Source organism: Prinia subflava, chromosome 6 (genome assembly GCF_021018805.1).
Source record: "Prinia subflava isolate CZ2003 ecotype Zambia chromosome 6, Cam_Psub_1.2, whole genome shotgun sequence".
Lineage (NCBI taxonomy): Eukaryota > Metazoa > Chordata > Aves > Passeriformes > Cisticolidae > Prinia > Prinia subflava.
Window position 1 is genome coordinate 5742758 of NC_086252.1, and position 13130 is coordinate 5755887.

The 13130-nt window shown below is 45.8% G+C and overlaps 1 protein-coding gene across 8 annotated transcripts in view; it reads left to right on the forward strand.

The window, feature by feature from the left end:
- The window catches only part of HDAC4 (histone deacetylase 4), a 174134-nt gene that overhangs the window by 67126 nt on the left and 93878 nt on the right, over positions 1 to 13130 (forward strand). For all 8 annotated transcript variants that reach the window (XM_063399989.1, XM_063399987.1, XM_063399986.1 and 5 more), the window contains one exon: positions 5439 to 5510. In XM_063399989.1, coding sequence (XP_063256059.1) covers positions 5439 to 5510 — 72 coding nt within the window. The remainder of the gene's footprint in view (positions 1 to 5438; positions 5511 to 13130) is intronic.

Below are 13130 nucleotides of genomic sequence, written 5' to 3' on the forward strand. Positions count from 1 at the left end.
CTCAGTTTTGTGCGATGAAGTCATCGGAGTCTGCTGAGGAGGCTGAAAATTGTCATGTTTAGGAGGAGTTGCTTTATCCTCCCACTGCAAAGAATTAAGGAAAATAATGGCATAGGAAGTGGAACACAATGCTTCCAGGGTTTAGCATTTGAGAAGTGGTGTCATTTGGATATCAGTCTGTCGACACCTTGAGGACCACAGCTTCCTGTTTAAACGCTTCTTAGGTATTTTGGCTTCTAGGATAACTTCCTAGTAATAAATTAAATGTTGCTTTTTGTGTTAACAGCTGCTGAACATTAGAGTCCCAGGAGGATTTGGGTTGGGAGTGACCTTCAAGACCATCCAGTTCCAAGCCTCTGCCATGGCCAGGGTACCACTCACTAGATCAGGTTGCTCAGAGCTCCATCCAGCCCAGCCTTGAACTTTTTTAGTTTTCTTTTTCTGCTTTTACCTTGATGTTAACCAAACTGTGACCTGCTGGATTTATCTTTACAAGGTCCAGGGTAGGAGAGCAGTACCAAGCTTTTGTAAATATTGCACCTGAGTATCTTCAGATTCTTGTGAGGTGTTTGTGTAGATTCTAGTGCAGAAGAAGGCTTGAACCCCATCCTGGTGCTCTCTAATGAGGTGCTGAGTGCTGGGATGGGCTCCTGGCTTTGGTGGAACCCCCCTACTGACATTTGGACTCTGGAATGTCTCTGGAGCCATCAGGATTGTCAACGACATGAGGGGGAATGTGCTATTCCAGGTGTGCCAGCCTCTTCCAAAACTGAGGAAGCCACCAAACTGACCTACTTTCTACCGCATCCAAAGCAAGGAGTCAGAATGAAAGCAAATTAAATATATATATATACACACCAGACCATCCTGGTGATGGTGATGCACGATGTCACCCACTGTTAAGGCAAGGTGGCTCATTTCTGTATTAGCTGTAGTTGTAGTAATCCTAATAATTAAAAAAATACCTCATATGGATTAACTTTCATCTAAATGGGTGAAACTCTAAACTCTAACAGATCTGTGTCTTTTTCACTTGTCTCCCTTCCTCCTGTCCCCCGTTCTGCCCATGCGTGGCTGCAGCGTTTTTATTTTTACCATGCACCTTTAAAGTATGAGTAAATAGTGCTTAAACCCCGGGTTTGCTTCTGTGGAGTTCCAATGGGCCGGGCTGAGGCGCTGGGTTTTTACAGCACTCGCAGTCGGTTCCAGTTGAAGCCATAATTGGTATTTCGGCTTGATAGCTGCTGTAAATCTCCAAGAAGGGAAGAGAAGGATGCTCTCATTTTGTTAGGCTGCTTCTCTTTCGGATGCAGAGTGCATCTTCCAGCTCTCTGGGCTAATTAAAATGCCATTACAGTACATGTGGTGCTACAATACAGTCTAGGGAGACTTCCAAAAATAGATCCTTGAGTGCAGACAAATTAGAGAGGAAATATGCACTGAGCATTTTCTCATAGGTTTAAAGAGAAATAATCCATTTGCTGCCCTAATTGCTTTCTTGTAAATGTTGAAGGATTTTTCCCCCCCCCCCATAAATTTTGAGTGAGCAGACAAATAAATAACGCGTCCGTGATAATTAGCATTCTCATTACTAATATTGTAACTTGTCACACACGCTCGATATGCAAGTCAGGGTGTTCCAGTGGCCTGTGCTTAAGGGTCAGGGGGAGACTTTTTATTCCTGAGCCAGCCTGTTTTAGCTCTCTGGCATCCCAAGGCTCCAAGGGCAGTGCATGATCTGGGTTTTACATTCAGCCAGACGCTCGAGCAAAGCCACCCACAGACCCTCCCCAAATCCTGCCACGAAGTAACGCAGAGAAATCCTGTTTGCACATCGTCCTTCCCCCCAGCCCAGCTCAGGTGCAAAATGCAAGGCGCTTTTTAAATGTGACTGTGGATACTGAGAGCAGGGGGGAAAGAAACCCCACGTTCCTGTGCCTGGAAGAGATCCACGGAATTGCTGTGGGCTGACATGTGTAATGGAGACAGCACAGAACTGCTGGGCAGGGCCAGGACCAGCCAGGAGCTCTCGTGCTGCAGCCTGGGCCTGTCTGTCAACAGCCTGATGGAAGGGGATGAGGCTTGTGCTGGCTTGTAGAATCCCAGAATGATTTGGGGCTTCAAAGCTCATCTCGTTCCACCCCCTGCCACCATCCCAGGGGGCTCCAAGCCCCATCCCGCCTGGCCTCAGACACTTCTAGGGATCCGGGGCAGCCACAGCAGCTCTGGGCACCCTGTGCCAGGGTCTCCCCATCCTCTGAGTAAATTCCCTGCCTGCTCAGAAGCCCCTGGTTGCTGTTGTGCAGTGGGGTGCTGTCCAGAAGATTTATGAGCAAAGGAGACAGAAGTTGGTCGAGTGGTCTCAAAACTTGCAACGTTAATAGAAAACTGCTCATCCTGAAAAACATCTCTGGGCCACTCGGTTGTCTTCCCTCAATGGAGAACAAGCTGATGCTGGCAAAATTGAGTTCTGCAGCCCCTCTGTCTCATTTTTAAAAATCTTCTCTCTGAGATTTCTCCTTGGTTGCCCACAGTTCATCTTCAGGTGTTGAAGCTAAAACTTTGCCCGCTAAGGCTGCCATGTCCCCAAGGGCTGACCTTGCACATGCCCCTGTCGGCATATCCAGGAGGGAACTTGGATATTCTACATTCTCACTGAATGGGGAGAGCTTGGTTTGGGGAAATCCTTTGGCTTTTCCTTCTTCTGGCCTTGCTTGACCAGGTATTTCCCATTTGCAGTTTTACTTTTTTCTGTCATTATCACAATGGGAAGATTTTACTCCTTTGTCACTGCAACTCCCATCTGATTTTTTTTTAGCTTTAATTCTGCATTTCAAGCTCCAAAGGGACAAATCTGAGTCAGTAATGCTGATTTTCTCTACCTCTTGCTCTTGCCTTTCTCCCTGTCTTTCCTGAAGTTTTACCTCTGCACCTCTGTAGAACTTCTGCTCTACTCTGGATGTCCTTTAAAGATAATTTTTAGTTGCTCATCACTTTGCTCCAGGAATTCAGGTAGGCCAGGGTGATTTGCATCAGGTTGAAAGATCTGAATACATGGAAAACTATTTAAATAACGTCTTCGTTCCCAGTTCTGCCCTTCATTTTTAAGCTCATCAGAGTTAATTATAGTCGGGCTGCTTGCAGTTTTCTTTAAGACCTCATTGAATGTTTCAGCCTTCCATTTCTCTTCATTTCTTGTCTTTTTTAAGTAGTGAAGTTGTATTTCCCTGTCCTCGTCCGGTTTGGTTTTGCCCTGGATGGATTTGATGATCTCAGAGGCCTTTTCTAATCTTGACAATTCTCTGGTTCTGTAAAATTGTTAATTTTTCTGCTTCATCTTTTCTGAGGGTTTTTATCTGTCATGTTTCTGGTTTATTCTGGACTGAACTTGTAAACACTTTGCCTTTGTTTTGCTATTTTCAACATTTTTAAATCCTGCAAGCTCAGCTACTTCCAAACCTGTCCTAGCTATATTTTCTGAATAACTTAAACAACTCTTTGGAACAGATTAAGATAAAAAACAAAGTGTTCAAGTTTCCATCAATGAATTATGGCTTCGTCTTGTTAATTAATGAGTAGAAATGCCCATCTGGAAATTAAGCTACACTAAATGTTCCCTGACTCAAGCCATGAATCAGCCAGGCTGGTGTCTGCTTCCCTCCAGGCTCGGTGGACAGAGCACTTTGTCGCAGAGTTTTGGGGAAATCATCAGGCTGATTCACACAGAACCAATTTGAGAGCATGTTTTCTTGCCAATTCTGTTTAGTAGCTTAGGACCAATTTGGCCAGCAGAGAGCTGGGGAATATTTTGTAGCTTGTCTGGGCTGTCTCAGTATTCAAACCAGGGTTTGTGGCTTGTGAGAAGAGTCAAACCCTGATTTCATGGTTTGACCTCTTTGCATTGATCCAGCACTGCACATCCTTGTGCTGAGGGAGAACGCCAGAGATTTAGAACTTTATATTTTGTTTTATATATTTTATTTTATTTATCTTTATTTGGACAGCAAAGACAAAACTTGGTCTTGGATAGCTCGGTTTTGCTTCAAGTGTTTCAGGTGTCTGTGCTTTAAAAGATGTTCCTAATGGTCTGCTGTGGTTAATACTCATTTTGCAATAAAGATTGTAGCGTGTTGGTTTGTGGGTTTGAGTGTTTTTTAAATGAGTGGAAAAATTCATGTACTTTATTTCTTAGAATTAAACAAGTCTTAAAAATCCCCCAAATGGGATTTGTCTCACAGAGCACCTGGGTGCTGCTACAGGGCTCTGTTTTGTCCATGGGTTCTTCTCTGAAGGAACATCTTTATCTGAAACTGGTCAGCAGAGAAACTGAAAATACTCTGCTCCCCAGGAAAACTGGCTATTTTCCTGGGCTGTGCTCTCCACTGACTCTGAAGCACCCGATGGCTCAATTATTTCAAAATAGTGATATTTTCCTCTTCCCCTTCCATCTGGGTATGGTCACTGGAGGTGAACCCAGGCAAGATGTGGAGAAGTCCCCAGCTGTGCTTTCTCTCCAGAAAAACGGAGAAAGCAGGGAGAAGAAAACAAATCTTGATGTTTTTCTAACACTGTCCTTTGCCTGAGAGAGATGGGGTGGCTTCTTTGATGTCTCCAGACAGGGTTTGGCTTGATCCTATCAGAGGTGCAGCACAGAAAGGGGTTGGAGGGGAAAAGTGAGACAGACTAGCAAAGGTGGAACAAATAGGTTTGAGATAAATTTTCTGTATCCCAGGGTTCATAATTACACTGAAAACATAATTTAGAATTTTTTGCTTCAGCTCTTCTGGGAGGGGAACGGGTGACTAGAAACTCAGGTGTGGCAATCTCCAACACTGGTTGTTCTATTTAACTCTACCTGAATGCAAGATACAATCTTGGAAATATTTTAAATAGGGAACTGCTTCAGCAAGATGGATTTGTGCATCTCATTTACAAAGTATGTTTTTAATGCCTTTCTGAAATCCAAACTTATGCAAAATGGAGCTTGTTATGCATGTCTCTGCATTTTAATCTCCTGCAGTGATTTGTCAGTTTTCCTTAACATCTCCCTGGCATATTCCAGCCATTCTTCAACTTTGCTCTGTGAGGCTGCATCTCTGTCTTAGCTGAGTTCTCCCAGCAAGGAAGGAATCAAAGTTTAGTTGTTATCTGGTAAGGTTTGTGAGTTGACATGCCTATTTCCTCAGCCTAGGATGAGCACCATTTGTGGACTTAAAGACCAGGAAACCCTGAGTGTCATTTGGGATAGAGTCTCCTTTATTTTCTGCTTTAGCTGTCTTGGGAATGTTCTCATTTCCATTGATTTGTGCTACTTGTGTTTCTGATCTGCATTGATAATTGGTTACTGATTTTTTTTTCTGCTTGGAATGGCTAAAAATAGCTCAGCTACCCAAAGTGTTGATGTGATTTTATTTTCTTTTTCCCTCCCCTCTTTCCAGATGGGCTTTCTGGCAGAGACCAGCCAGTGGAGCTGCTGAATCCACCTCGAGTGAACCACATGCCCAGCTCTGGTAAGAAAAAAACCTCCTATTAAACCTGGTTCTGTTCTGGGGGGTGCAGGAAAATGCTCTGCAGCTCTGCCTTGAGAGTGGGAGAGCAGAATGCAAATGCCGAGTGCTGGAACAGAGTCTGTTAGGACTTGCACACATCTGCTTTCCCAGGCTGGGATAGTGGGATTTGGGAATGGAGCACAGCAGCCCTGGGAGTCTTGCAGGGGACTGAGGGGAGCTCAGCCTGGTGGGAGATGCTTGGTTTGCCTTAGAAAGGAGAGGAAAAGGGAACAAAGCAGCATCTGAACGAGTCCTTTCCCAGCCCAGGAGGTTTTGGAGCTGCTGCTCTCATTAGGGAGAAGGAACAGGGAGCCAAGGCCAGGCTGATCAAAGCGTGTCACACCGGGCTCTGGGCTGTTTGCTGTTCTCCCTTTCCTAATGATCCTGCCATGCATCTCCTGGGGCTTGTCCTCCTGCTCGTCATCATGGCTGCTCCTTGCTGAGCTGGGAGAGCTCTTACAGCTCAAGGCTGCAGCTCTACAAGTGATGGAAACCAAAGTTCTGCTCCCAGTACATGGAATTCTGTGGGAAACAATCTGCTGCTGGCTTTTGTGTTTCCCCCTTCTCTTTTCCACGTACAAGCAGATATCTATACCAGGGGTGATAGGATATAGCAAACATTATCTACTCTGCAGGGAGCAGCTCAGATATTGCAAACCCCCAACTTTCCCTTCTCTGTTGCTTTCCAAAATACCCTCAGGCCCTTTTCTATTAAGGATGAGATCTCGCAGAAGATCTGAACACTTCTCGTAATGCCAGTTGGAAAGATGTAAACGAAGTTTATTCAAAACAACTTTGGTAGGCTGGGAGGGGGAGAGAAAAAGTGGGCTGTGGCCTAACCTAGATTTCTGTGGACTTAAATGCCTATCTGGGGAAGGAAACTTTCCAGGAGATAGAGTTGTTGCATTGGGGGGAAAAAAGGAAGAGATGGTTGTTTACCAGGCATGGGCATTTGGCTTCAGATTCTGAGAAATCCCTCTTCCCTCCGTGTGCTCCCAAACATGTCTGTCAGGTAAGGGAGGTTCTATTTTCCTAACGCTCAGAGGGATTCTCATTTTAAAGTCACTGTGGTAGCTTACAGGTCAACTTACAGGTTTTACTGCCCACCTTGGTCGTGAGCCAGGCTGGATTTTGTGGCTCTGTGGATCATTGGCCAGGACTGTGGAAGGGATGGGTTTGAGTCTTCTATCCCTTTATTTTGGTATTGATTTTGCTTGCTGGTTAAGTCTAAAGTTTCTTTTTGAGGTATTTCAGGCCAAAGGCTGGTGCTGGTTGATAGCTTGGGGACTTGATGGTAGAATCTGTTCTGGCTGTTTTTCCCCTGGTGAAATGAGGCTGTTTAATGGAGCAGGATTTAGGGAGTTCTTGCTGTTTGGATTCCATTTTGAGTATTTTTAATAGCTCACCTCTGTGCTTTTGGGAAAACAATGAGGCAGGGATCCCTGGGGAGCTGTGCTGGTGTGAAGTGGGTGGAATGAGAGATGGGCAGCACTGCCTCTTTGTCAAATGGTTCTCCCAGTAATTGAACTGTGGGAAAGGAATTCAGGCTGGGAAAGCTGGGGGTGCTCACCTGCAGAGGAGAAGTCTCTGGGGAGAGCTCATAGCCCCTGCCAGGCCCTAAAGGGGCTCCAGAAGAGCTGGAGAAGTACTTGGGACAAGGCGTGGAGGTACAGGACTCAGGGAGTGGCTTCCCACTGCCAGAGGGCAGGGATGGATGCCGTATTGGGAAGGAATTGTTCCTTGGGAGGGTGGGCAGGCCCTGGCACAGGGTGCCCAGAGCAGCTGTGGGTGCCCCTGGATCCCTGGCAGTGCCCAAGGCCAGGTTGGACATTGGGGCTTGGAGCAGCCTGGGACAGTGGAAGGTGTCCCTTCCCATGGACAGTGGAAGACCTTGAAGATCCCTTCCCACCCAACCCAGTCTGAGATTGCCATATCCGGTTTTTATCATTCTTGTCTTTAGGAGTTTGCTGCAGATCTTTCTGAGAGAAGAAAGGAGAAGTAACACCAAGCACTGCTCTGGAAAAACAAGTTGTGTGTGGGATTGTCGGGTGGTGTTCCAAGTCTCAGGCATGACTGAAATAATGGTGTTAAAAAACAGCATAGGGAAAAAAATTGCTTGATTATGTCTTAGTATATTTTGTTTAAAACATTCTCCTGCCCTGGTTACAGTAAGGTTGAATAAACTTGAGTGGTTGATGAGCTTTTATGCTGCATTTCTATTTCAGATAAAATCACTGTGGTGTGCTTGTAGGAAACCAAAATGTTTTTCTCTTCACCAAGAACTAAGTGAAAGAGAGGTTTGACCCTTGTTAGTTGTTTTTCTCTGATGTGAAATGGTGAGAAAGTTATAAAAATCCTCTGCCCTGCAGAGCATTTCAACTCCAAACCAAGAAATATTTACAGCAGTTTTATGAAATGGTTTTTAGGAGTGAATTTGGTTGAATAGAACTGAGTTCAGTCATCGTCAGTGGAAATTATTTCTATCTCCTTTTCTGTGTAAATTAAAGATTAATTGGAGGAAGGGAAACATTTTCCCTTTTCAAAGACGTATCACCTGTAATTGGCGCTTCTGAATTTCTGAGGTGCTTGCAGAAGTACAACAAGACAAAGCCCCCACAGCCCACATCCTGCTCAGGAGTACAATAATCACCAGTTTGATAACTCTGCCTGCTCTGCCTCAGGCTCCCAAGGATTGCTGTGCCTTTGGCCCGGGGGAGGAAAAGGAATAAATTAACTTTATTGAGCAACGTTGCTCCCCTTAATTCTTCTTATTTTTTTAAATAATCTGAGGCTGGTGGGGCCCTGGCAGAGGGTGCCCAGAGAAGCTGTGGCAGTCCCTGCATCTGTGGAAGTGTTCCAGGCCAGGCTGGACAGGGCTTGGAGCAGCCTGGGGTACTGAAAGGTGTCCCTGCCTGTGGAAAGGGGCTGGAAAGGTTTGAGGTCCCTTCCAAAACAGAGCATTAAGTGGGAGATTTCAGCCTCCAGCTGCTTTTTCTGCTTCCCAGATCTAATTATCCACTCTCACTTCCACAGTCATTTGCAAAAGAAAAAAAAGATGTTGATGTATGTAGGAATAAATGGGTTTGTACGAGACTCTGAACTAATATTGTCCCTTGATTTTGCAGTCAGAGATTAATCCGTGTCAGCTCAGGAACAACATGAGGTTTTGTCGTGCGCCAGAAGTAGTTACCCTTAGAAAGGCTTTCCTTTAGTGTTAAAAATATCCTGATATATAATCTGGATATGTACACAAAGCCCAGGATGGGGGAGAAATCCATCCAGACCCCCCAAATTATCATCAAAAGTGAGTTCTGGGAAAAATACATTTTGATGTCACAACCGTACACTAAACAGATTCAGTCCTGTCTTCTCGTTAGGTTATTAAAAGGTTGTGGCTCTTATTGTCAGCCTTGGTGTAATAATTTTGCCACCATTTAGATGCTCTGGTGTAAGATAAGATTCCCAGAGAAGCTGTGGCTGCCCCTGGATCCCTGGAAGTGTCCAAGGCCAGGCTTGGAGCAACCTGGGCTGGTGGAGGGTGTCCCTGGCCATGGCAGTAGTTGGGCTTTGAGTCCCTTCCCACCCAAACTATTCCATGATTGCGGGGTCACAGAGGAACTGCAGCTTAAAGCCTTGAGGGTTAAAATCAGCTCAAGTTTATATTTCCTGCAACATTTATCATTTGTTGATATTTGTCTTTCATTTCCTACTCTAAGCTAAATGGAGAAACTGTGCATGCTGTGGTGATAAAAGGAGTGTTTCACCTGCTGGAGGCACTCCTGGACCCCAGCCTCAGAGCCATTCCTCAGCAAGGAAAGCCCTGCACAGCCCTTCAGCCAGCTCCCCGATTTTCACAGAGGATTCTGTGCTTCTATTAAAATGCCTTTGCAGCCAGTAAATTTGGGATTATTTATGCAGGAGAGGGGAGGGAATTGCCACATCTAGAGGCTCTGGGCAGCTCCCTGCAGAGACGCAGGGAAGTTCAAGCTTCAGAACCTCTTTTCTGGACTAATACTGTCCCCAAGTTCATGTTTTGTTGGTCATGGGATAATTTAATGACCCTCTAACTCTGCCTCAGCACTTTGTGCATGTGCAGCGGTGTATGGAAGAGGGATGAGCTTTTTGGCCGCTTCTGTCTCAACTTCAACATCCATGTTCCACATGGAATTAAACCACTCCTCTATCCAAGCTGGGAATCAGAGAATCACAGAGTGGTTTGGATTGGAAAGGACCTTAAAACCCCCCTTACCCTATGGGCAGGGACGCCTTCCACTAGCCCAGGTTGCTCCAAGCCCTGTCTGAACTGGCCTTGGACACTTCCAGGGACCCAGGGGCCATTCTGAACTGATCTGATGCTGGAGCCCAGAATGTGGATATCCTGATCCTTGTGGGTTGGGAAAAGCAGAAGCCCACAGCTCCTCAACTCTGCTTTGTTGTCTTTTGTCTCAGAAAACGTATTTATCTGTCATGATTTATCTGTCTCCTTTCTTACCCATGAGGAAATGGTTATCAATTGGAGGAGCTGGCATGAATTATTAATGATTATCCCTCTTTTAACAGCTGAAAGCGGCACTTAAATGTGAAGCTCTTGAATGCAGCCCTGGTTTCCTGGATGAAAGGCAGGAAAGTTTGCTCTGCTGCAAGCCCCAACTTGCTGTTTTCCTTTCTTCTTCCCTCACCTTGCTTAGTTCGTTAATTCACACCGATCAGCTCTGGAATTCACCGGATTCTCTTAGTCCTGACTCTTCATCAAGTGTCATTTTCAAAAATAAGAATTCTCACTGATTCCCTACCACAGGAAAGGTTATTTTGTCCTTTTCATTTTTATAAAAGTAGGTGATGAAGGGAATAGCCTTTGAATGCTAAAACTTTGTGAAGAAAACTTAGGGAAGGAGGAGATGGCAGGGTGCAAGCAGGCGGGGAAAGGCTCCCTTGGATGGTTAGTCAGGAACTTGTTCCCATTACCTCTGGCTTTGCTAAAAATAACAGTACTGTGTGGTGAATGAAAAGGGATAAATGTTTAATGGAAATTGATCATGGATTGAGGCCTTCCTTGGGGAAAAAATTCCATGTGCTTCAGATGGGATCTTGGAGGCCACATCATGTCTGCCATGTGTTTTCAGCCTGGGTGTTTTACCTGGGTTTGCAACCTCAAAGAGGTAATTGGGGTGAAATCTTTGTTGTTTTGCTTTTTGTTTCATTCTCAGTCCCTTCACTTTTTCGGGGTAACACTCGTCCTGTAGTGCTCCAACACACCCTGTACTCTATTCCTCTTTTCCATCAGCTTCCCCTGACAGATGGATGTGAGCTTTGGCTGGAGGATGAGGATGGACTGTCTCGTTATTTCCAGGGGCCATGTTTCCTTTGTCTGCCTGCCCTTTCCATGGCTGTGCCTTGCACTGCATAGCTCCCCAGGGTGCTTTCTGCCAAAATTAACTGGGGGTAGTTTATTGCCGAAGGGGAAAGAGCAGCCACCTGCGTTCCCAGGATTTTAGGAATTCCTATTCTAGTACAACACACGTTTATCAAGATCCTGGAGGCTCTTCCCCAGTGTATATTGATTTTCAGGGCTATATTTGGCTCTGCTTTGTCTTTGGGCAGTGGAGGGAATATCAGGTGAATGTTTTGTGCAGCGATGCCTAAAATACAGCAGCAGTCTCCAGATGCTTCTTTGGGGAATTGCTGATGGTTCATTAAAGAGACCTTTCCTTGTTGCCCAGGGAAGCTGTGGCTGCCCCTGAATCCCTGGAGGTGTCCAAGGCCAGGCTGGACAGGGCTTGGAGCAACCTGGGCTAGTGGAAGGTGTCCCTGCCCGTGGCAGGGGTTGGAATCGGATGGGCTTTAAGGTCCCTTCAAACCCGGACCATTCCATGATTCTGTGATGAAGTATCTCCTGGTTTGGCTTAACTAATATCTTGTGATCCAAACCACTTAATCATCACTACTTTTCCATCTGTTTCTCATTCAAGGAATTGTGTCATATCAGATGATTCATTCATATTTGATTAGAGATTTCATTATAAGCTGGCCTGAAATTTTTATGATCTAATGAAAGGCTTTGGAATCACTGATTTGGAGCTGCAGTTGTAATATGCAGAGTAAATGTACTGCATATTTTGATGATACTTTTCCTAGGTACTTTTTAAAGCTTTGACAGTTCTTGCCAGTGAATTGTGTACATTGAGTTTTTAAAAAAAGTTTCTGATGAAATGCAATGATGTTTTCCATTGGAGAGAGGAACTCCCAAGCTACTATAGACTTCTCCAAGTTGCACTGAATGACCAAACAGTGAAATTTGGGTCAAAACTTGCCTTTTTTGACCCATTTATAATCCTGCTTGTAGACAGTCACACTGTCATGATATTAATGAATCTCTTGAAGATCCTGAGTTGTCCTGCTTAAGTGACATATGGGAGACTTTCTATTTTCACTGAGGATAGTCATCTGCCACCTGTGTGCAAATTGTTCCTCACATTAAGTAAATTACTACAATTTTTTTTCAAAGAAACAGATGAAGCAGTTGCAATAATACATTTTTGAAAATATTAACAGGGCAGAGTTGGAAGCGTTTGCCCAAGGAGTGCTGGACTCCAATGATACAGCTCTGGCCAGGCACAGGTGGGTTTTGGTCCCTCCATTTCTGAAGCCCTCCTGTGACAAGCAGTGGGGTTTTCTGTTTGTTTTCTGCTGGCAGGAGGGGCTGAGACCAGCTCTGGGGCTCAGCAGCAGGTCTGGGAAGGTGTTTGTGATGCACTGAGAGGGGAATGTGAGTGCAGCCAACTCCTGCCCGTCCGCAGTGATCCTGGGAGCTGCTGTGCCTGTCACTTAAATGGGATCTTTCTTAGGGTGGCATTAAGCCTGCCCTGTCTGCCTCAGCCCAGGGTGGATCAGAGGGGTTTTGCTGAGCTGAGCAGCAGAGTTTTGCTGGTAAAACTCAGCTCAGAGCGTGGCAGGAATTCCCTTCACACAACATGCTGCAGCACTCGGACAGGTTCCCCTCACAAGCGTGGCTGGCTTGTGAGCCCTGGGGTCCAGCAGCCATTGACTGGGTACCTCCAAACACTCAGAAATCACAGAATCCCAGGGTACTTCGGGTTGGGAGGGATCTCAAAGCTCATCTCATCCTACCCCCCTTACATGGGCAGGGACACCTTGCACTGTCCCAGGGAGCTCCAGTGCCCATCCAGCCTGGCCTTGGACACCTCAAGGGATCCAGGGGCAGCCACAGCTTCTCTGGGAATTCCGCCCAGACCCTCCCCACCCTCACAGGGAATAAGTTCTTCCCAGTGTCCCATCTAACCCTGCCCCTTCTTCTGCTCAATGGCTTAAGTAGTGGGGATATAGCAGGATCTTGGGAGCAGCTCCCAGTTCTGTCCCTGGACCTCAGCCAGACCATGGTGTCCAGGTTGCCACTGCAGTGGAATTGTGTGTGTGAGGGCATTTAACCTCACAAACCATGTTTAGGGCTTCAACGCCAGCTGAAATGTTCCAGAGGGAACGGCTCCTTGTCCTCCTGTCCTGCCTTTGATAGTCTATGGGGTCTGAAAAGCCGCCAGCTTTTCCTGGTGGGAAACACCAGGC